This window comes from Lepisma saccharinum, chromosome 16, assembly GCF_977018435.1.
Source record: "Lepisma saccharinum chromosome 16, izLepSacc3.1, whole genome shotgun sequence".
In the NCBI taxonomy this organism is placed as follows: Eukaryota; Metazoa; Arthropoda; class Insecta; order Zygentoma; family Lepismatidae; genus Lepisma; species Lepisma saccharinum.
The window spans coordinates 15,888,025-15,912,527 of NC_139244.1; the positions used below are offsets into that span (position 1 = coordinate 15,888,025).

The following is a 24,503-nucleotide window of genomic DNA, read 5'->3' on the forward strand; positions in this document are numbered from 1 at the left end:
TTTTACCGATCTGAACGGAGGATTGACATTCTGGGCTTTGGTCCACGAATGTCACGGATATCGTAGTCAACGAGTAGAACTGTAATGGGGATTTCACACCAAAGCGACAAGCTACATAAGACAGGGGCGGTTCACACCGAAGCGACAAGCGACGGGCCCCTTCAGTCTATAAGAAACCACGCTATTGTGAAAACGGCCGAGCGACACGTGCAGCTTGTCGTGTCGCTTAGGTTCGTAAGGTTACATTGATTACTGAGGATTCGCTTCAAAGCGACAGGTGTCGCTTGTCTCCTCGGTGTAAAAGCTTCCTAAAGAAGAATACACTTCGTTGTGACTTCAGCTGAGCTTCTGAATGTTCTTCCAAAAGACGAACACGTATTAACAAATATCGTTTAATTCTTTCAACATGTACACAGAAATATAACTTAATTAATACTGTTTAACCATGAAACACAAATTATAATTCATTCCTTAAGACGCTCGCAGCACTTCGAATGTAGTAAGAAATCTCCGCCAGGTGGCTCCGTACTTGTTCCCAGCGCTCTGATTGGTCAGGTTCTGGTAGATCTTCTATTCTGTACAGCAAGTCGTAAAGTCCTGGGAAGCTTTGGCTATGATAGGAATCAACAGAGCTCGGCGAAAATATAACATGACTGAAAATGTACAAATATAGGTATTTACTATTTAGACTTATGTTTTATTTATCATGGTAATCGTAGTCGCTGTTCTCATGTTTGCAATTAGCACACAAGTTTCTTAGTACGAGGGGAGTTCAACAATTATTGTCCCTAACATAGAAGGAATGATCCGAAACAACTGATTTTTTTTGTGTGTCATGTCCCTCTTTGAATGATTACACACAAAATTTCAGCCATGTAAGGTCTATAATGTTAATGTTATGTTATGTTTTTCAGGACAAGGTGAGCCCTGACTGAGAAAATGGAAAAATCGGAAGTGACAGCCGTCATTAAGTACTGCTTCAGCCTTGGGAACAAGCGAAAGTCATTCAGAGCAAGATCTGGAAAGTAGGAAGGGTGATCGATTAGTTCAAATCCAGCAGCAGCAACAGCGGCGGTTGTAAGATGACTTCTGTAGGCTGGAGCATTGTCTTGCATCAGCAGCACTTTCCTGTGACACATTCCTCTGCGTTTCTCCGTGATTGCATCCCTCACTTTTGGAATCAATTGCGAATAATAGTCACCTATGATCGTCTTTTGGCCCTGGAGGTAGTCAATGAACAATACTCCCTTGACATACCAAAAAAAGGTGGCCATAAGCTTGCCAGCTTATGGCATTGTCTTGAATTTCTTGGGGGGCGGAGAATCATGGTGCCGCCACTGCATGCTCTGTTGTTTTGATTCAGGGTCATAATGCTGTACTCAGGTTTCATTTACGGTCACGCATCTACCAAGAAAGTTACCCGGGTTTCTCTTAAACAAGGCCAAATTTGTCTCTGAACAGCGGTACTTAATGACGGCTCTCCATTCCGATTTTTCCATTTTCTGTCATGGCTCACCTTGTCCTGAAAAACATAACATAACATTAACAACTATACATGGCTGAAATTTAGTTGGTAATCATTCAAAGAGTTATACATGACACATAAATATTTTCAGTTGTTTCGGATCATTCCTTCTATGTTAGGGACAATAATTGTTGAACTCCCCTTGTAATAAACCTGAAGTCAAGCAATACTATTTTTTTAAAAAAAAATAAGATGCTCATGAATGCTGAGGTAATAAAGGAGTACAGAAGAGTTTATTATTAGTCTGTTTTCTGCAGAAATAGAATAATCGGGACTGAACTTGGCCATGAACGTCCACAGGATGTTTTCAAGGAAGGGACAAGCCAGGCATTTTTTCCAGGGGAGGCAAACGAAGCACATTTTCCTTTGTAATATTATCGTCAACTTTAAGAAATTGCTTCAGCTTGAAGTTTTCATGTTTCTGCAACACTCTTGCAAAATTAACAAATATTACTGCGACTGAAATGAAATGACTTTCATCTTCCAGGCGGCGGCCGTGGCCCCCCTTGCTCCCCCTTCTGGACGCCCATGGACTTGATTATTAACACAACTACTGACATAGGACTCCGCAGGTAATTCAACATGAAAGTACTCAATATTATAAGATGATTTGCAATATCATTTCTATTTTAATTTTCTTAGGAATGTTAGAGTATACTATTTTCGGTTAGTACAGTTACACCTTCAGCCAGCATTGTACACTCACAGACACTTCTGTGTTGTAGCTAGACGTCGGATTTTAGGTTTTTAACCTACTTTTCCTTTACAGGTATGTAAGAAATAATAAGTTATGTCAGCATTTGGTTAAAAAACGCAACTGCTGATGAAGTTTTATATAGTGCCTAAAAAAACTATTTTGCTTTTTAGAACCTATTTTAGGTTTATGCACCTAAATCAAGCCCTTTTTTTAGGTTTTTATATATTTTTAAAGGTTTTACAGGGTTTTTATGTCACACAGAGGCATTTGCTTCGTTTGGTCAGGAAAAATTCAATGACAAATGTGTTTGAAACGTTCTCTCTGTCGATTGCCCTTTCTCCAAGCCCATGCTAATTTTTCAAAGCTCTAAACAAAGCAAAATGTCTGGTACCACTGTTACCTGTAGAATCCAAAGTGGTCTGATCTGTGTGGTCTTGCTAATTTTCGTGTCACTTCGGTCCTTTGTGGCATTCACGCCTTGCAAACTAACATTTCAGCATTGAAGTTTACACCACTGACTATGTTTTTCTTGAATTATTATTTTCAGCATATAAGATGATCCTCACAGACAAAATTGCGGAGTTTGACTGTGGATAACATGAAGAAAGATATTTGCCTCACTATACGGTGGAGAGTGGATTTTAATAGCAAATTTCCAATGGTAAGTTCTGCCATCGCCGTAAGGTTAGGCAACACACATAACGCTATACAAGATAGTGCGTATTTCAGGATATAGGTCCCACTTTCATTGCCTGTGACTATACCTAATCAGCATTTTTCAGGAATTTTGAACTATTGTAAGTTATTTTGAACCTACTTCAAGATTTTTCGAGCATAACGTAAGATTTTTAGGACCTATTTTAGCATTTTTAGAACCTATTTTAAGGTTTTAGAACCTATTTTAGGGTTTTTCGAACGTATTTTAGGATTTTTAGAGCCTATAAATCCGAGGTCTGGTTATAGCCTCTCCGGTGTTGTAGTGGTAAAGTCATCGCCTAGTAATCAACCGGGTTCTATTGCCGGTGAAGGCACATAGTGGTTCGGATCATATTTTAAACTGTAGGTCCAGTCCCGATTAGCCTATATACACACAGCGAATTGGGTGGTTGACTCAAGTACTCATCACCGAAGTTTCCGTGTTTGAGTCGCATGAAACTTTCCTTTGTGAATGTCAGTTTGATCGTTGCAGTTCGAGTCAGCAAGCAAATGAAAAACGAAAAACGTACAAATAAATATAATTGAAAATTATACGTACTTGTAGAAATTGTTAGTGGGCAGTCCCCATGGAATGATGAAAGCTTGTTCCACTTTGGATAGGCGGTCGTTTATGTCTCGAACTGCCAGAACACTGTAATAACAATAGAAACAGCATTATTGTATAATGCACATTATATGAGGAAACATACTGCATCGTTCCCAGACTGGCTGTTAGAAAACACACATAAGTCTGAAAAATTTGATTTTAGATTTTAAGTAGTTTCAATACCAAAAAAAAGTTCCTGACCACATCAATGCTTAATTCTATTAGCATGTACAAAACTTTGTTTCTCGATCTTATAAAACATCTCTTGAAAATTACGTCTCCTTATCTTAAAATCTAATCGTCAAACTTTAACAGAAAAACTATCTCAATCTCTTATCACCTTGTTTCTTGTGCTTCTATTGCTTCTTTCCCCTCTTTGTCTAATCCTCTTTCACTCTCACCCTCTCTGTCTCTATGTTTCTTTCCCCCCGCTTTTCTTTTTTTGCTTATTTTTCCTTGTTTACAGTGACGCAGGGATATTTCTTATTTCATACATAGCCTACCTTGGAATAAGGAAAAAGTACCTACCTCTTCCCCCTCCCATACATTTGTAACTCTTTGTTCCGTTTATGTCCTTGTTTCTTCCTTCTAGCGTTCGTTCATTTCTATGTTTTCCCTCCAATTTTATGTCGGTTTCTTCTTTATTCTTTCCCTCTATCAATCTTCTGTTATTTCCCTCCCTTCTCACCCTCTTTCTACTTGTTTTATTTAAAATTTATCTTCTGTCTCTCTCTCTCTCTCTGGCATCTATATTCTCTCCTTCAAGCTTATCTTTCTTTCTCTCTCTTTAGTTTTTCTATTTCAATCTTTCTGCATGTGTCTATTGTCTCGCTTCTTCATTTCTCTTTCTTTATCTGCCTCTCACGTTTCCCTTCTCTTCCTTTTCTTTCACCCTGTGTCTTATTTTCTTATCCTTCCTTTCTCTCATTCTCTACCGCTACTTCTTTAATTTCTTTTTTCTTTCTTATGATGACATGTAAACATGATGTCGATTTCGACATCCCCTATATGTCTACGACAAGCAATATTCACAAAATAAATTAGAATTTTTAAATAATATTATGTATTATAATTTTCAAGATAATTTTTAACAGGTTTTAAAAAACATGATTTTCATTTCGCCTCGGATTAAAGGATTAAGGGGCATGTACAATGTATCCTGTACCCCCTGTTACAGCGCCACTTCATTTTTTATGCAGCCTTTCTCCCTTCCTTTTTCAAACAGTTGCCGTGTCTTTTCTTTCTAGTTTTCTCTGCTTTCACATCTCAATCCCTTTCTACCCCTGTCTCTATTTCCTATTTCCTTCCTTCCTCGCTGTCACCATCTCCTTTCTTCTGTGTATGTTTCTATTTCTCCTTTTTCCCTATCTATACAAATAAACTTACATACAATAATACCCACTTACTTGCTCAAATCGACGTCATTTATGATACTCTGAAGTTCTTCACTTGCGTCTGTAAAGTCTTGTACGGCAGCTCCAAAGCTCTCTGTACAGAACAGACAAAATAGTTTAAAACACAATACACAAAGCAAATATTTTCAATGTCTATCAAAAATCATCTGATTTTGAAAAAGCGTGTTCATTATTTCATTAAGATACACCTTAAATAAACAAGAAAAACGAACTTCTGCAGATTATTACGTGCATTATTGTGTCATTTACTTCGTGTTAAATTTACATAGCTAAAAACCAAGCTCAAAACTTTCTTTTTCGTACTTAGTTCCCGCCACTGTAGGCGAACTGTCATCTGCTGGAAGACCTATCAGTGTGTTCTTGCATCCACTGACAGACATCACATGCTTTGTTCTCTGCCAATCAGAGATTGCTGTTTCCTCTGCGACCATTGGTTGCCACTTGCCACATTCAGAGCGGAATGGAGGGGAAGGCAAACGACACGTATGGAGCAGGTTTTTCGAGTGAGGGGGGGATACCCTCTAACAGCTTGCCCTTTCGAAGAACTCGTGCAACAGCATGACATGCATTTGGCAACAACGGTCCACAGAGACAGACCACTCGGTGGCGGGAACTGTACCAGGAGAAATCTTCTGGTGCATAACTGAACTTCTTCAATGCGATATTAAAATTTTATGCTTTCTTCAGATTTTTACAAATAACTTTTTTCGAATACATAGCTCACATCTGTTGTCAACGTGATAAATAATAAAAGTATCTTATAGTGGAACATGTTTTTCTTTTTTACACAATATTTCAACTGTTTCAAACAGCCTTCATTAGATGAGCAATGACAGTTGTAGCTAAATTTGGTGTTAAGCTAGTTAACAGGTGAACCTAACCAGAATCCTTGTTATTACTCGCCTGATAAAGACTGAAACAGTTTAAATATGTGCCAAAAATATTAATTAAAAAAAAGTAAGTATAAAATATTTATTATCGAGCATCAACGTCAAACTGTTGCCCTTCGCAGCAAAACAACAATTCAGAGTATTGTAGGAACCAGAAAAACAATGCGAGGATGCTCACTGTTAAAAGTTACTGTAAAATTTAGAACATTGTTAACAATCTTAACGAATGGGACACCAGTTTGTATTTCGTACTTGTTGGACAGGACAGAATATTACCGGCATCCTTGTTGCAGTGGTCTCGTGCCAAGAAGTCTCATGTTCGGATCCTTATCAAGGAATGGATGTATCGTTGAGTTTGTCTCCTCATGAATTTCTCCAGTTCATGCTCATCGTGGCGGTTAACCCAAGAGGTAGAAAAGCCAAAGCCAAAGTAGAAATAGATCGAATCTTACCTAGAGTAATTCCATGAGATGTCAACAGAGTTCCCACTGTCGCATTGATGGAGTTGAGTTCTTGAAGCAGAAACTCTGCGTAGTCCGTGACACTGAAGGGAAGAATATCTGCCTCGGATATGCTCAGGGCAAGGACTCCCCAGTATCTAGCGACAGCCTTGTGGCAGAGGAACCCTCTGTCCGTCAGATTGCTCACTAAGTAGAAGGTGTCGTAGAGAGTGTGGTACAACGCGTAGCTTGGCTGCAAGAAAGAACATGTTTTTACAAGTTGGCATTCGATCACTGTGGCTTCCTCAGTCACCTGACCTGACCTAAATCTCATTGTGTTTTGAAGGTGCTGCTATTGAGTTATGCTGAAAGAAACTATAATGTCCGTCAGTCCACCAGTGCTTTTACTGCTTCTAACGAATATAATATGGAAGCATGTGCTAATAAAAATATACTAAATACAACTTACCGCACAGTTACTTGTTTGTGAAGTGAACTTTTCAATTATAGCTTCATGAAACTAGCAATGTTCTGTAGCTATCTTCTGAGTTTCTCTGTTGGGTTTCCATCCACATCTGCAATTTTACATGTGGTTGTGCTTGGACTGAACGATTTGGAAATTCTGATATGACGTTACTCCAAAGTGTTTTACACGCAGATCGTGTATAATGCCCACTTTCTTTTTAACTTTTTACAGCAGTTGGATAACAACTGTCTTACACTGTCATTTCTCCAGTCAACGTCCTACATTGTATTTGAATATTGGTAGTTTAAGAGGAAATAAATAAATGCATACTTTTACAGAAATGCGAATTAACTTACATTATACGAGTACTAACCTAACATTCATATTACTATAATTCAGAATAGAAACTTACGGCTACATTTGTGTATCCAAAAAACAAACTAGATATTCCACTTGTGTGCTGAAATCCTACGTGATCGCTTCCACTTCCCAATGTGTGGACTCTGTATATTTTTAAGAAAATAAATAAAAGAAGTTAAAACTATACATATTAATTGTACGTACATGTTCATAAATAGTAAGAAACACAAAACATTTCAGTGATTATATGAGGTTTTATTGTAATTTCTGTCATGTTTAACATAATTTAGGAGTCTATATAAGCTTGAACTTCTGATTTGATTTATAAGAAGAATAATGGTTCATAATGAACTATTCTTCTACATTTTTATTTAGCTTCTTTCTTTCCTTGGAAAACAACACAAACTCTAGCAGGAAGAATGGTCTTATAACTTTGCATTCACATGCAAATGTATAAATATACTCACCTTGGTATATTATCGTCCGTGTCTGACGGAGTTGTATAGAGCCAGGTGTCGAAAATCGTTGTCCTTCCGGCTTCCACTTCCTTTGGGTCGGGATTGGGAACCTTCTTAGCAGACTCAAAGAGAAGGTTGTAGAAGAGTGGTGATCCACCAGCAGTCAGAGAATAGTTTCCTAATTAAACAAAGAGAATAGAAGATATCAGAATTAAATGAATACACAACGCACATACACACTCACATACTCATGGGTGCTCCATAAATCTTCAAAGGATGAGACGATTTGCAAGCGTTAAGAGTATGAAAAATATTGATGAATTTGCCAAATGATGTTAACCAAAAAGGTCAACGATCAGACTATGACTATTTATTGTCTACGTCAATGTTTATTTCGTTTAATTAACACAAATTTGCGACTGTAATGCAGATATCGTATTGTGATCCATTGATGAAGTAAGCAAACAAAGAATCTATGCTCAGTCTTTGTACAGGGTGGGGCAAAATAATGTTACCACTTATGTGGTGTTGCGGTGGGGCAACGATGGATTGGTCGGCGTGGTCCACTACCATGGGCGGCAAGATCACCAGACCTCAGCCCGTGCGATTTCTGGTTATGGGGGATGTTAAAGGAGTGTCTTTAAGCAACAAAACCGCGGGACATACAAGACCTTAAACAAAGAATTTCGACAGTGATACGCTCTATACCGCAAGACATGCGTTCAAGGGTCATGGACTCAATGGTTGACAGAATGCTAAAATGTATTCACATTTCTGGTTCACAGGTTGAAGGGGTATATTAAATGTGTATGTTTCCCTTTCTGTGGTAACATTTCTTTGCCCCACCCTGTATATAAGAAGGTGTTGTCATAAGTTGTGAAGGTACATTTGGCAACTTTACTACCATTTGACGGGCTACACCATGACAAGCCACTGTTTCTTGCTTTCTCCTTTGTACGGGGCTTTGCTAGGGTTTGCTTGACTGAGTGATTTAGTTTATTTAATGTCCCATTTCTGCCACATTTGGCTAATCGCGACGATGGGGATCAATGGCGCGATAAGATCGGAAGAACGGACATCCACAAACACGTATGGACAGCACACATCACAAGTCCCACAAAGAGTTATACTGGCTGTGAGTTTAGCCACCAGAGGGCTTCGGTGGATACTTACCTACAATGCCGCTATCTATATTCAAGTATGCGACTGCTCTTGCTTGCAGAACCTTCTTCATCTCCTCTGTCCATTCAATGGAGCCTATCAGGCCATACTCCTCCGCTCCCCAGCTGCACAGCACCAACGTTCGACGAGGCCTCCAGCCTGGGAAAGAGCAAATGAAAGTTAACCAACACTTTGCATAATATGTCGGTGAACAGGCAAAGTGTGGAACGAAGACATTCTCACAGGAAGGACGAAAATTAAATATTACATGCACGAAATTTCATATGAAATATGACGATACGTCAGGGGCAAGGGGCCCAGCAGGGGAGTCGGACCCCCCGAAAGAGTTGCCAACTACTACAATGAAACTTAAAATAATAATAATAATAATAAACTGGCTGTTTCAGCACTAAAATGCCGTCCGTTGTACGAGGAAGTTTATTCATTTCCCCGAAATTAACATGAATATATAATTCGAATGGGATCAAAAAGTTTTTATTGACAACTTTTAAGAAAGTTAATAACCATTAAAATAATATAAGACTCCATAACGTCTTGATATCTTAAAAATCTTGTATTCTTCTACAGGGTGGACCAAAAGTCGCAATACAGAGGGATATAAAATTTTGTTTTTAAGTTTTCATACTTATAATTTTTTTAACGTGTTCTATTCTAATGCGTGAGTGGGAGAAACGTATTGCAAACCAATGGTGACCACGTCAATCATATTATATGAATACATTGTTTCTTATCACAACATATTTATTTTTCCTATGTATTGCGACTTTTGGTTCATCCTGTATTTATTTTGACATTTATTTTCCCTTTACGTCCCACAAACAAAAGTGCTGATTAAATTTAAATACTGGGTTCTATAAGAACAATTACAGTTTCTGCAGGAATAGAAAATGAGGAATACATCATGTCTTGGAAAGTACTCGGAACATATTTGTGCAAGGGCATGATCTGTAGCTTTTATTTGTTTTAATTTTTCTCTTAGCTATTATTATTAATTTCTGTGCGTGAATATCTATATCCAGCATTGGGCGACTTTCCTGGCACTCCTTCCCCAGAGAAGCAAAATTTTAATTGACAACATTTAAGAGCATTAAACAGATACAAAGCTACTCACCCTGACTCTTGAGAACTCCCAAACCTCTTGCGACTTCGTAGAGAACAGAAGTTCCACTTGTGGGGTCGATTGCACCGAATATATATGCATCTCTGTGATTCCCAAGTATGACGTAGCGATCTGCAAAAAAAAAAAAAAAAAAAAGTAACTGTTTAAATATTGAAGTAAATTCAACAATGGCGTAGATTTCAAATAACTTGGGAGATATTGCATAAATGATTGTTTATTTATACATTCAAGGCCGCATATAAGGGGAGCGTCAGACGGGTCCCCATTTGTTTAGTAAACATTTTGCACTAATTGTATAATCAAATAAACAAATCTCAAAAATTGGTCAAAACTTTAGACTTGTTGCACTGACTTTGAAAGTTATTAATATCAAGCGCAGATAAGTATTTTAAAAATTAAAGGCGAAATTAACAATGTTAAGCGTAAAAATAACATTGATATATATAGCCTACATCAAGCAAATATTTGCATCCAAACTGTGTAGAGAAAATTTTATTGGCTATAATTTTAAAATTATTATTCAAAGTAGGTAAATAGTAACGATTGAATTATAACTATGAAATTTGTGCCATCTTTGGGCTGTTGTATACATTGAAATCCACACATTATTTCTGTAAATGTACGGCCATGTATACATTCATGTATCTTAGATTCAAAATTATTCACATCATAACAAAATAATAACAGCAGTAAAATTTAATTTAATTTAAAAATAAATTTTCCGATTATTTTTTTTCTGATTTTCTGTGATGATTTTCTTCTGTGGTACTCTATTCAAATAATCTCTAAAATGAATCGGCAGATTGGAAAATGTTAAAGTTGACAAGAGATGGAAATACACTACTAGAGTTAACGAGCTGTAACTTTGCGGGTGGCCTTGGCTACTCCGCGCAGAGTGTGAGAGAGATACGTTTATGTAGTTGCCACCTACTCGCCCTTTTGGTGGTCGACAGCAAGGACAGAACGCAAGGACAATGACGCGCAGCCGGTAGCTCCTCCCCCATGCTACTGCGCAGCCGGGCTTGGGCAGGGTTCACCCGCAAAGATACAGCTCGTCAACTCTAGCTTCTAATAATGACATACTTTCTTCTTATATTGAAGTCTATCCTTTCTCTCTCTCTCTCTCTTGCTCTCTCTGCTTCTCAGTCATTCCTTCTCTGTGTAGATTTCCTTGTGTCATTTTCTGTTTTTCTCTTTTCATATTTCTATTTCTATATTTCTTTATTTTCCCTTTCTTTTTCTCTTTTAATTTCGACTCTGTGATCGAGTGCGTCAAGTGGTCTACTTTCCAAGTTACCCGGTTCGAACACCGGGCATGCGAGTGATTTGTGAGCATCACTTCATCAATTCCATCATATCATCACTCGCGATTAGCGAGAAAGGGAAGAAAACTTCACATTTCCCTTCACATACCTGGCTCAACACTTCCTGTGATTGTTGCCACGACATTGTTGATGGTCGCTCTTTGGTTGGAAGTCCCGACTTCGAGTCTCAGCTTCCACTCGGGGTTCACGAAGCCAGGGCCGATGGAGTAAGAAGCATTCAAAGTGCCCACCCACTCAGGAGGGGATGGGTTGTCGGTTGACATGTACCTGGAAAGTCATAATAGAATGTTAAATAAAAAAAAATTAACAAATGATTACAATATAACTATTAGCATAGTTGGCTAGTTTCAAACAACACTGTCTGGTGTTAGAGCGAAGTCAATGTAAACAAGTGAGAAATCCTATTGGCTGTTCCAATGAGAGCTACGCAGTATTCTTGCGCGTAGGAATATAGTGCATCTGATAAATCCATACAATTCAACTAAGCTGCTACGTTACGTCGTGAGATCTTATATTATGAGCTGTGACTAGGGCTCGGAAGTTGATGAATAATCATCCCTTTTTCTGAACCTTGAAAACAATGCTAAACCTGATATCAATCCATTTCCCTCAGAACCAGAAAACGTTGCTTTTATTTTGTATTTTTCGGCTTTTAGATCATTTTTCAGTACCTATTACCGTTTTTATTGCACTTTTCTTCAGTTTTGAGGTATATTTTCCTCTTTCCATGTTGTTGTGTGAATTTTAAGTACATTTGCTGACATAATTTGCACATTTAAATTTCATAACATAGTCTTTTTTAACAAGTTCGCTATTAATCGAAAATATGGTCATGGAAAAATGTACTTTATGTAACCTTGAAGTAAGAAAAACAACATCAGCAAAAAAAACTACAGTAGCGTTTAATTACTCCCCCCCCTTATGCTTCGGTTGTTTAAAACAACCAAACAACGGGTTTTATCGAATCATTCAACTACTCTTGTAATTTATGCAAAAAATCAAGCCTTGATTTTAAGAGCGAAAATTATTTTAAAGTCTTTCTTGTATGTACGCATTGCTTGCATTGTAGAATTATTTTCCTGTAGTTTACGGTTATTGCAAGCATATATATATATATATATATATATATAAAACTGAAATAAAAATAAAACAGACGGCTTCTTTTCACAGTTAGGTTGCTATATTACAACAATGTAACATTGGTAACATCCATTATATAATGTATTCTTTTTGTTTAAAAAATTGCTAACCATTGTTATAACTGTATCTTTAGTCAAAATGAAAATAAATGTCTGAACTGCTTTCTTATGCTTGTAATAACCGTAAACTACAGGAAAATAATTATTTTAAAGTCATTTGTTACCATTTTTAGGTATTTTTTTTGCTATTTTAAATTCATTCTATTGGTAATTTTTTAACATTTTTATGTCATAAATTTCCGAGCCCTATATATGACCAATATATTCATGGACAACATAACTTCGTTCTTGCAGTGGATAGAGAATAGGTGTTATGTTGTAGTGACCTACTTGGTTAATAATAATAATGTTGATACTGATGATAATTTTAGTGTCGTTAGGATGCTTCCAGATGAACCTCTCCAGCCAACCTCCGTGGCGGAATGGTTAGCACAGCGTGCTCCGACGCCTGAGCATGGGTATTTTTTTGTGCGTCCCTTCGTCGGTTTCGTCATATTATCGCTCATCCGCATCTTCACGGTTAGCCAAAAGTGTCAGAAAAGCGAAGTAAAATAAACCAAACCAAATCAATCAAACAAACCTCTCCAATTCACCCACTTACTTGAGGATCTCTTGTGCGTCTCCATACCCTATTGGCTGAACAGGAATGCGTGGTATGTCTGCATCTTGCTCAGAGATTCTGTGGGCATCGGCTGAAATAAAGGCGGTTGTTATCATATCATTCCGTGGAGCATAACGGATCACACATGCTTCATTGAGATTTATGATTTCTACATACACTAGGATACTCACTGCACCTTACCCACGTAGTACCACTAAAACATGAACGACGCAAGAATGTTATCCTAATGGGTAGGGGTCAGGCAATAAGAATAAAACTGAATAGTAGAAATAATATTCAAATAACAATTATTATAGCAAACGAACTATAATAATGGATTATTGTTTTATTGTTAAATTTATAATTATTATTATTACATAATACTGGGTCTCATAATGATTACGGCCCGTTTCGCCTTATTGCGTTTTCACCTCCCCCAATAGAATTTCAAATTATTTATATGACACTAACTTTCTAAGGCGACAAGGGACATCCCATTTCGCCTTATCCTGTTTCGCCTTACACACAAAAAAATTCCCACCAGGGAATATTATCGACATGAAGGGTCATTATTATTAACCTAACCTAACCTAACCGACAGGGCAATGGGAGCCAAGGAAGGCAACATCCCAAGCTCTGCGCTCCCATTATGAGTTACCTACAAGTCGATAATATTCCCAGGTGGGAAACTTTTTGTGTGTAAGGCGAAACAGGATAAGGCGAAATGGGATGTCCCGTTTCGCCTTAGAAAGTTCGCGTCACATAAATCATTTGAAATTCTATTGGGGGCGGTGAAAACGCAATAAGGCGAAACGGGAGGACACGCTCGTAATCTACATTCACCCCCCTGATATTATTAGAACAATTAAATCTAGAAGGTTTCGGTAGGCAGGCCAAGTAGCATACATGGGAGATGCTAGACAAGATTTCAGGGTTCTTGTTGGGAAACCTGATGCTAAGAGACCTGTGGGAAAGCCAAGACGAAGACGAAATGTCAATATTAAGATGAACCTGAAGGACATTGGTAAGTTTGTTGAGGAGGGAATTCATCAAGGTAGGAACAGATGAAAAACCTCTGTTATCACAACAACACACCTTCAGTTATTTCCTTATCTTATTCTTGGAGATACTTTTCTACTGTATTGACTTTACTCCGTCGCAGGAGTCTGTGGAGCAAAACTGCGAATTACGTTAGGAAGGGGAGAAAGCGAGTGGACGGAGCAAACCAGAGCGCTGTTGAAAACGGCCGGTAGCTACAGCCGTGTTCATTGGTCGAGCCCCTCGCTAAGACTTGTTTTTGTTCGCTTGCTCCACAGGCTTCTATGACAGTATATACGAGTGATAATCTTATTGTCCATTCCATTGTGCTTTACAATTTAGGAAAGCAATCATGTCTTGAAGTAGATGTGGGAACAGATCTCACCTATGGAAGGATACCTCGGGGTCAAAGGATCCCCACTGAAGAGAAGGGTCCCGCTTTGGACTCCTGAATCGGGGAGGAAGACATTCTTCGGATATACATCGTCTACTCCATTGGGAGCGAAGTCCTTAGGGTCGCAGAACAGAACCAACCCAATGGCCCCTCTTCTCTCTGCCTGTCGAACCTGCGAAAGCAAGAGAAATTAAGTGTTTTCGACTTAGGTCAAAAAATATGCTACAGTGGAACCACAAGGAAAGAAACCTGCGAGGAACCTCATCGCGCTGGCGGGTGGAGAAAAGGACAGGGGGAAGGAGCCTTCAGTGCGGCCAACGTCAGTGTTGCCAGACCTATTGATTTCTCTGGAGAATTCCATAATAAACTATTGCTATGCAACCTCCAACGGCTTGCTCAAAAACAAGTTTCCTGCTCATCTTACTTGAACATGAAGGGGGAGAGATAGAGTGGAACTCCACTCAGCCATGAAAAGTGCTGTTTGAACTGTGAAATTATGCCAAACGATACTCAATTGTGCTAGGACATTATTATTATTTTATTACTATTACTACATTACAATATTCAGATGGTTGTATTTTATCCCACCCGAAAATCTATTTCTATTTTAGTTATTTTACGTCGCTTTTGTGTCTCTACGGGTAAGTACGACAATATGTATGAATGAAAAATTGATGAAATGGATGAAGTGACACAAACACAGTGAAACGTCCTTGCCTTACTAGGTAGAAACACTGACTTCGTAGCGTGGGAAAATTACTTTATACATGTATGTGTGTGTGTGTGTGTGTGTGTGTGTGTGTGTGTGTATGTGTATATATATACATTATATATATATATATATATAATATTTATATAATGTATATATATTGAATACAGCAACATAGAGGCAGCATAACTGACGAATAAAGCATGTGAGTGTTAATAACAAGAAATTTGCAAGAGAAACTTTCATCGGCTTGAAAATACTTAATTTTCTATCCTTAATATACCATTCTTAAATACTTAATTTTCTACAAAATTATATCGCGGCATGGACGTCCAGAAGGAATTTGGTCGTCACCCCCCTCCTCTTCTGGAAAATGAATGTTGACATAAAAGTACCTATTATTTCAGATGTATGAGTTGATTTCAGTCACAGTAATTTACATCCATTATTATAATAACTCAAGTGGCGTTTTCTGAGAACATTACGGGGTAATATGCCTCGTTTACCGCCTGATAAAAATACATTGTTTCCCCCCTCCCTGGAAAAAATCTGCGGACGTCCCCATGCCTCCCAGTGCACACGACTATGCCCCCCCCCCGCCCCCGAGAATGTCGTTCATCCGCTACTATTAGTTCTCCCGATTGTTTTAAGTCGGACCTGGCTACACTGCGCCGACCACCGATAACGGCAGGGAAGATGCGCGAACGCTTTGGACGGAAGGTTTTTTTTTCCTTGTGGTCGAGCTATACTGAGTTGTCACAATCACTGGGGCGTACGCAGATTCATTTTTCGAAGGGGGCTGAAATTTTAAAGGTGGATATTACATAGCGGCGGAGATTCACAATAAAATATTTTGTATTTATAATTTTTAACATTCGATTTGAAAGTTGTTCAAAGGCCGAAATGGTCAATGGGTTTGCATTTACCACTTCGTCTTTCCTTAGTTCTTTACTGCTTTCATTTTGAAAAGTTTCTCAAAATTTCAGGAGGGGCAGGATACAGTGTGCGAATTAACGGAGGAAGCTGGGGATTTCCCCCCAAAAAACATTTTATCCCCGGCAAAAGAAAATTATTTTTATTCCTGCCAGGGATGTTTTCATCTCCCTCAAATAAAATGGAATTGAAAGAATACAGTAGACCATTTCTTAACTGTAACAAACAGAACTGAAAAATTGTTAGTGTCCATTAATTGTCAAGTCATCAAAGTCTCCAGCCTTGTGGATTAAGGAGGACCATTCTGCAACTGACCAACCTCACCGAATATTCAAGTGAACTTGTATGCGGTAAAATGGACATCAAGTTTGAACCTGGCAAAGGAAATCTGAAAAAGTTTTCGGTTTTACTAGTTCGATAGCTCTTTATTTGTGTACGAGTGTGAGTTTTCTTAGAATAAAAATACACTGTTTCTAAATTATGTCATAAAGGAATTAAGTAATTTTTTATGACCTAGGATAGAAACAATATTCAAGGTACTTAGAACCGCAGGGCTATAGTTTAATTTACTGACGAGTAGCTTAAATACAAATTTGCACACCCAAAAAAAAAAACATTCCCAAAATGAAGTGTCATGTCCAACAAATTACGAGAGAACGATTACACAAGACACTAGAATCGTGTTGACGACCGTACCCAGGGGTGAGCATGACGGAAAAAATTGGTCGGGATGGGATTGGGAAGGAAATAATAATTCTGACGTTCAGGATAGGAAATTATCAATTTCCCGATCAGGTAGGAAACATTTTCTGGACGGGTCGAATTGTACACACTATTTCCTATTCAAGTGATTGTTTTTGCACTTCTGGAATAAGAAAACTGCTAATTTCAAGAAATTTCAGACACTAATAGTGCAGAAAATATCAAGAATTGGCCTCTTTTAATTATAAGATCCTTTGGAATTTCTCTGCTATTGGGGATTACGAAGAGCCGGGATCTGAGCTCGATAATTCACACCACGTTATTTTCATTTATTGCTTTTTCCCCCCTCTTACCCTTCGACATGTAAAAACATGGTTGAGAGGTACCATGAAGGACAGTGGATTAAGTGGTCTCTGATTTTGATTGACATCTGTGCTTTGTGAAAAAATACAAAAAACACAAAGAACTGTTGATGAACAAAGTGATAGATGTTTGTGCAAAGGAAGTACGGCGAATTCAGTTTATATCTACATAGCAGACTCCAGTCTGAACTCGTACACAGTGCCAAAGTACAGTTTAAATTAAATTTGAATTTTATGATTTGTAAAGTAATAATAATGATAATAACAATAATATAGCAATAAATCTAACAATGGCAATAATAATAACAACAAAACAACCATAAAAAGTTTCCATGACTAAAGGGCAAGATATGAAATCTTACTACCCTCCTCGAGAATAAATCCTGTGGGAGGCCCTGGAGTGGACATCTCCCCCATCAGATCCCCTTTGCGTACACCAATGGCCACAATAATTTGTGTATCCCAACACTTGGTCGAGTGTTAACAGCCTCTTGATATAGTTCGAAAGCCAATGTTTAATTATTAATAGACCTCTACAAACAAACGTTGATATCAATCAAAATTCAATTATGGATTTGATGGCAACATGAAGAACTGGTAAATATAACAGTTTCATCGAGTTTGTTTTTAAGTCCACGTTATTCACAGAAATGCTAATCGGGACTGGACCTACAGTTTAAAGTGGGATCCGAACAACTATGTGCCTCCATTGGGCATCGAATCCGGGACCCCTTGCTTATATTACGACGACATTACCATCGGGGAGGCTATGGTAAATATAACAGTATTACAATTGCGTTATATACTGAATATAAGTTCAGTACTTGCAATATTTTAACAAACTTATCATTGTAGGATACTTACAATATCTCCTCTGAAAGTCTTTCCATATCTGGCCAGCACAATCTTCCCGTCCACAGATATTCCTTGTGATTCCAGATACTCGAAATGTTCCAGAGAGCCATAGTGAACGTAGATGGGTTCGCCCTGAAATAAAATACAGAAGGAACTTATTGTTCAGTCATAGGCGTACCAAGAAATAGGAAAAAGAAGTGGAATAATAATATTGCTCTATATTGTTTTAGTAAATTAAAACAAAAAGGGAGAGGGGTGTATCCCCTAACTACCCACTAGGTGCCTCAATTTTCTGTATACATTTATTCTAGCCTCGAATTTCTGATCATTTACACAGTATATTTGCCATTTTATTCTTTCATGCAAATTATCTTTGAATCATCTTGGTGGCTAAAAAATTTCGTAATAATGTTTTCAAAAAGGTGAAAATATACGTGAATCATTATTATGCTATATAAATGACGCAATATTAAAAAAACATTTACATAATTATTGTCAACATGTAGGTTAATAATAACTCCCGCCTGAAATTTCAAACTCTAAAGCATAATAATCACCCACCAAGTGGTTCGAATCCCACTCCAGTGGCTCCAGTCACGATTAGCTTATTTGAGACGATGTCCGAATGTGAAAACGACCCGTTACGTTGCTCCGTTCCTACGACGCCATGTTGTCCGAATCGAAAGGCTTCCGAGTATTGCAATTGCCTCTTTTCCCGCCAGGTGTCAGTTCAAACTCAACTACGGCCCACTGGGAAACAGGCGCGCAATGCGGAAACAGGAGGCAAACACCACCCCATCAACATAATATTTTAAACTTATTTGCTACTTAAGTTGGAAATGGAGCGTGTGATTTCTTCTTTTACAGTTTTCTTAACACAGTATTACCACAGACAAAGGTATTACATTTGTCTGTGGTATTACCGATAAAATGTCGAAGTAGCACTGAGTTTTAGATCGCCTATTCAGTAAACTTTACCTCTACAAAGTCAAATTGCAATATGGTTACGAGAGTAGGACTACAGCGATTTTCAGTGTGCACTCGTCGCCTTTCATCTCTCCCCTCAAACTCCACCTATTCCGCCAATTGGGACTACAACGGTAGGAGGATTCTTTGCCCGGAACTGTGCTCTAAACGGCAACAGGTACCGATTCGAACACGGCTTGGGCATAAGTGGACTTAATAGTGAGAAAGAAGAACAATGATCTTACCTCAACAGTACCCGTCCCGGAGTAGGCGTTGAAGGTGCTTGTGGCGAGGTCGCTGTTCTCCTCTGGCGCTCCCAAGGGGGGTTGACGTGGGCTAGAGACAGACACTTCAGAGCCTGCTTCGTCCAGAACAATCACCTGAAAGTATGTTGGACAAACCAATAGAGTTTATTAGTGACTATAGGGGAAAACATGGACGTCGCCAGAATTTTTTTGTGGGGGAGGGGTCGGCTATTGATAAAAGTTGAATAGGACACGCAACAACAACAACAACAATAATAAATATCATGGTTATGATTGTAATCATCATCATCATTGCATCCTTTGGGAGATTCTTCTACTCGATCCACCAGATGAGTGAAGAATATCCAACGCACCTGATTATTTTCGTTTTCTTTTTTACCTTTTTTACATTTCATACAGTTAGTGTACTGAAATGATTAGGTACTCTACTTTGTTATTAACATTTACATACCTCGTTCAAGAAAAAGGTTTAAAAATTAGGGGAAATTTTAGTCATAAAATTTGTATTCTGTGACCTCTGACATAAAATTTTAATATTCGGAATTTTCAAACTTTGGAATCATTTATTCTCTGGACTTGTAGAACATGAGAAGACAGTGGTTCATGTATATTAGGCTACACTATTTTGCTTCTCGATATACCGAGCTTTTTACTTTTCTTATTCTGTTCGAATACCAACTAACTGAACTTTTCTGTGCTATAAATAACAAAAATATAAAGCTTTGTTTTGTGTAACTTGAAATGAACAATACCAATTTCCAGCGGGCTTCGACGGACCGGTTCGACGTCCCGCGCTTGAGGCGAACAGAGTTGTACTGTAAAAGTACTGCATGTGAACTTTACATACAAACAGGAAAATAATAAACAAACTTCAACTCACCCTATTTGGATTTTCATTGTCAGGATACGACAGAAGAACATCGTAAGAGTATATCTTGGCTGTGTCGAAGCCATTATCCAGGAAATGGCGCTGTATTTGCTGGGCTGTTTCGAGGTCCTGCGGCGTTCCCGCCAAATGAGGCACCAGTGTCAAGTTCCTGGAATAACAAACAAGAGGGGAACCTCTCAAGCATGAGTATGATGCAGTGTTGAAGATGATGAACTGAATTAGTAATCCTACCAATGCAACGAACGATGTTTGATGGTGAGCAAGGTATGTGTACTCTTAACTGAACTAGAAACAAGTTTTATGAGAATCTGCGATACCAGAAATACCCATGATGGATATTTTTGTCGACAGCACACACACAGTACATACATAAATTAAATATAAACTTTTGCTAACATATTATAACAATAATATAATATACAACCAATGAATAAATATACGGAAACATATTTTTGCAATTCATCTATAGTAATATACCTATAGGATACAAGACTATACGTTAAGTAAACCTTAAGCCATTTCTTGCATTCAATTATTTTTTATAAAAACTGCAAGACTGCAAGCTCGTTCTTCACAATAAGATTGCAATTCTAGATTGGCGTAATACAAAATAAATATTTATTTTAAAATTTATCATTTTTATTTAGCCTCAAGGCTATCCCAAAAATAGTTTTTCTGTTGATCCTGAGCCCAAATAAGAAAAGCGGTTTGAATTATGTCTACTTCATGCACACGCAACTTAATCGGGACTGGATCTGCAGTTTATGCTGAAATCAGAACCATTCAAATATCTTTCCGGGGAATCGAACCCTGAACTATTTGTCGTCAGGTTGACAAAATTAATCGCTGATCTTTCAGGGAGGTTCACCACGATTTGTAAACAGAACATAATTACTGTGATGGATTAACGGAGATCTCAGTACAAAGGGATATTATTGCCACGCGTCTGAGAGAGGGGAGTCGTTTAAATTTAGACCGTCAATATGGAGAGGGGGTGAGGGGGGTTTGAAAGATAGTCCATTACACTTATGAAGTTCAGAACTTCACCAACAGAAAGTGTTTATAATTTCAAAGCAAGACAGGATCAGTTAATCGGCCTGTTGTAGAAATGGGAATTTAGAAACGTTTTACCCTTACCTCAGATAAGTTTCCAGCATGCCTTCGTTCACTTCTTCCATAAAGCTGTCAATAATATCTGCAATTGCCTGCTTGTCTTTTGTCCTGTCTTCATGCTTCAGTTCAGTTGGAATCCCCAGGCGAACAACAGCAAGACCTATAGAGAATAACCAGCCATCTCCTTACAATAAGCAAATGGTTATAGGCATACGCTTCCATAATCTAGCCTTTATTTTTCTAATTAAAACGGTTAGGGAAAATAAACCTAGAAATGTGGATCCATTATAGTGAACAATCGAAACCTGTTACTCACAAGTTGAGAGTACCTTGCCCCCACCCAAAAAAAAACAGCCGTTATTCTGTCTTCTGTACTACTAAATTGATTCCTTGATTTTTGTTATTTAACGACGCTTTTCTGCCACTTTTGGCTAATCACGAATATGAGTGTGACGTTACGATGAAGGGACATCCCCAAAGAACATTCATGCCCAGGGCGGGATTCGAACCCGGGACGCCTGGCGTAGTAGCGCGCTGTGCTAACCACTACGCCACGGAGGTCGACCGGTTGGAATATTAAACACATCCACTCACTCATAGGCGTAACTTGAGACCTAACTTTGGGGAAACAGAATTGAATTTGTAGCTTAACCTTGGGGCGAAAAGGGGGGGGGGGGCAGAATCAAAAAGTTTTCGAGCCCATAAAAATATCACCCAGGACTATTTTGATAAATAACTGTTACATTTGCAAAATCATAAAAAAATAATCGTTACTTTGCTACTCAGCTTCCAGGAGGCTTTCAAAACTACCATTATCTTTAAAATGTTCATAAACCTGAACATTTGGGTGGGGCAAGTTCCCCCTTGTCCCCTCTAAGTTACGCCTATGCACTCACTCATACACATAGGCCTATAGGACAACATTGAGACATAAGAAAGAAACTTTCAAAATTAATTTTAATATTTTGTCGTGCATATAGATAATGATTATTGATTACTGTTGCGTGCACAATACATATAAACATTTGAATACTTAAAATTGCATTATTTAGTTTGAGACTGTCATCTCCAGTCAATGTTTTACACTGTGGCAAGTCATGCATCCCTCTCCCCCAGCTAAGAATTGATCATGACAAAGCTGATTAAAACAATAAATTTAATTATTAATGAATGAATAACATTAAATTAACATTAATAAAAATAATATTAGAATTTAATTTGATTTCAATACAACAAAACTTCACCATAATTAGACAGTTGTAGCAAATCCCAACAATAACATACCAACAATGAGAACACCAATTCCAGAAGGAAAGCTCAACATCTTCTCAATGCTATCTCCTCAATCACTATGCTTCGCACTTTCAGCTGCTTTAAGTAAAATACCTTGAGAGGAGCAGTATTAGCAAATGGGTGCAATGGGCAGATGACGTAAGCAAGTCGACGAACGATTTTCATGCTCTTCCGATGAACAATCAGGTTGCGTACCAGGGTATCATCAAAGAATTAGATTGGGAAACGGGCAAGAATGTTATCATCACTTCCGATATATACAATACGTTCAATGATCTTGAAAATAATCGTGTATTTTAGCGGTCAGTGACTGCTATACCATGAGATGATGTGTGCAATCACCTTGTTCAAACAAGTTAGCGCCTAATCTTTCACGACTACAAAGACAGGTGCCGAGGTGCGTAGGCACTGGGAGGGTGAAGGTGGGCACTAGCCCATCTTTAAATGGTTTTAGTCAACCCTCCTGCCAAACTCAAAGAACCTTCAAGCAGGGACGTGGTTAAGGGGGTTGGGGTCCGGGGGACACAGTCCGCTCCGAAACTTGGAAGCAAATTTACTAAAATGTCATAAGAATACTCAAAATTATTTACCTAGTAAGCTTTGTATGTAGAACATAATCGGTTTCAATTTTTTAGCTACTGTACTTGTGAGGATATATACAATATATAATTTATAATGTGTGTGTGTGTGTATAATATATATATACAGGGTGTCATTTTAATGGCGCCCACGGACCACAGATTCGTATAGAGGACATCAAAACAAACAACTTTTCTCAGTAACATTTTTCACGTTGGTGCGTCAATTTGACGCTACAGCCGTTCAAAAAAGACAGTTTTGCCGCCTGGATGCTGGCAACCCAACACAACATTTGATCGTATCTGTGACGTCATTTCCTGCGGCGAAACAGCGCACGGTAGGGTTGCAAGGAACACACAAGTTTTGTGAAAAATGACAAACTACCAACCACATTGTTACATTAAGGTTAAAACACGTACAATCACAGTAACAATCTAATAAATCAGTAGCGAATATACTGTCCTGTTCAGAGTTGCAAACTATTACATGTGTATCCGGTGCGTAGATAAACACAGTAGTCGGAGAGTTTGTTTGTTTTGATGTCCTCTATACGTTTCCGTGGTCCGTGGGCGCCATTAAAATGACACCCTGTGTGTATATACAGGCTGTCATTTTAATGGCGCCCATGGACCACGGATTCGTATAGAGGACATCAAAACAAACAACTTTTCTCAGTAACATTTTTCTTGTTGGTGCGTCGATTCGGCGCTACAGCTGTTCAAAAAAAGACCGTTTTGCCGCCTGGATGCTGGCAACCCAACACAACATTTGATCGCATCTGTGACGTCATTTTCTGCTGCGAAACAGCGCACGACAGTGTTGCAAGGAACACACAAATTTTGTGAAAAATTACAAACTACCAACCACATTACTAGCTGTAAAACGAAGCGAGAGACGCGTCCAGTAGACCGAACATCATAGCCTACCAGCCAGAAGATCAGCAGTCATCTCAGGGGAAGGGGGAAGGAACCAACGATATGAGAAATGGTAAAAAAAAAAGTATTCAAAATGAAGTGTCAATATCGGATTTTGTCTCAGCCTACATGTCAAATATCAACAACAATAAATTTTATTGGACTTACAGCTTACATTTGACTGTTTACGCCCAGTTACATGTCAAATATTTGCAAATCTCGTTGCAACGTTGATATCTACAGGTTTGTGTCCAGATGCCTTGTGGTACTTTGGTGCTGATGACGGAAATATCCGAGGTTCACGTTGTTACATTACGGCTTAAACACGTACAACCACAGTAACAATCTAATGATGAATCAGTAGCGAATATAATGCCCTGTTCACAGTTACAAACTATTACATGTGTGTATCCGGCGCGTAGATAAACACAGTCGTCGGAGAGCTTGTATTACTACTACTTATATCCCTGTATCTTTCAACCATTTTTGCCACTTGCCTCATAATGCTC

The 24,503-nt window shown here is 38.3% G+C and overlaps 1 protein-coding gene across 1 annotated transcript; it reads right to left on the reverse strand.

The window, feature by feature from the left end:
* Positions 1–407: 407 nt before the first annotated feature.
* On the reverse strand, positions 408–22,548 carry LOC145999947 (N-acetylated-alpha-linked acidic dipeptidase 2-like). Its single transcript, XM_083137232.1, has 16 exons — positions 22,493–22,548; positions 21,233–21,368; positions 20,087–20,243; positions 19,186–19,320; positions 17,984–18,106; positions 14,405–14,585; positions 12,982–13,072; positions 11,270–11,448; positions 9,848–9,967; positions 8,728–8,874; positions 7,564–7,732; positions 7,149–7,239; positions 6,283–6,523; positions 4,932–5,013; positions 3,478–3,570; positions 408–653 (listed from the first exon to the last, which is right to left on the reverse strand). The coding sequence occupies exons 1-16, from the start codon at positions 22,530–22,532 to the stop codon at positions 458–460; spliced, it is 2,181 nt and encodes a 726-aa protein (XP_082993358.1). The 5' UTR covers positions 22,533–22,548; the 3' UTR covers positions 408–457.
* Positions 22,549–24,503: the final 1,955 nt, after the last annotated feature.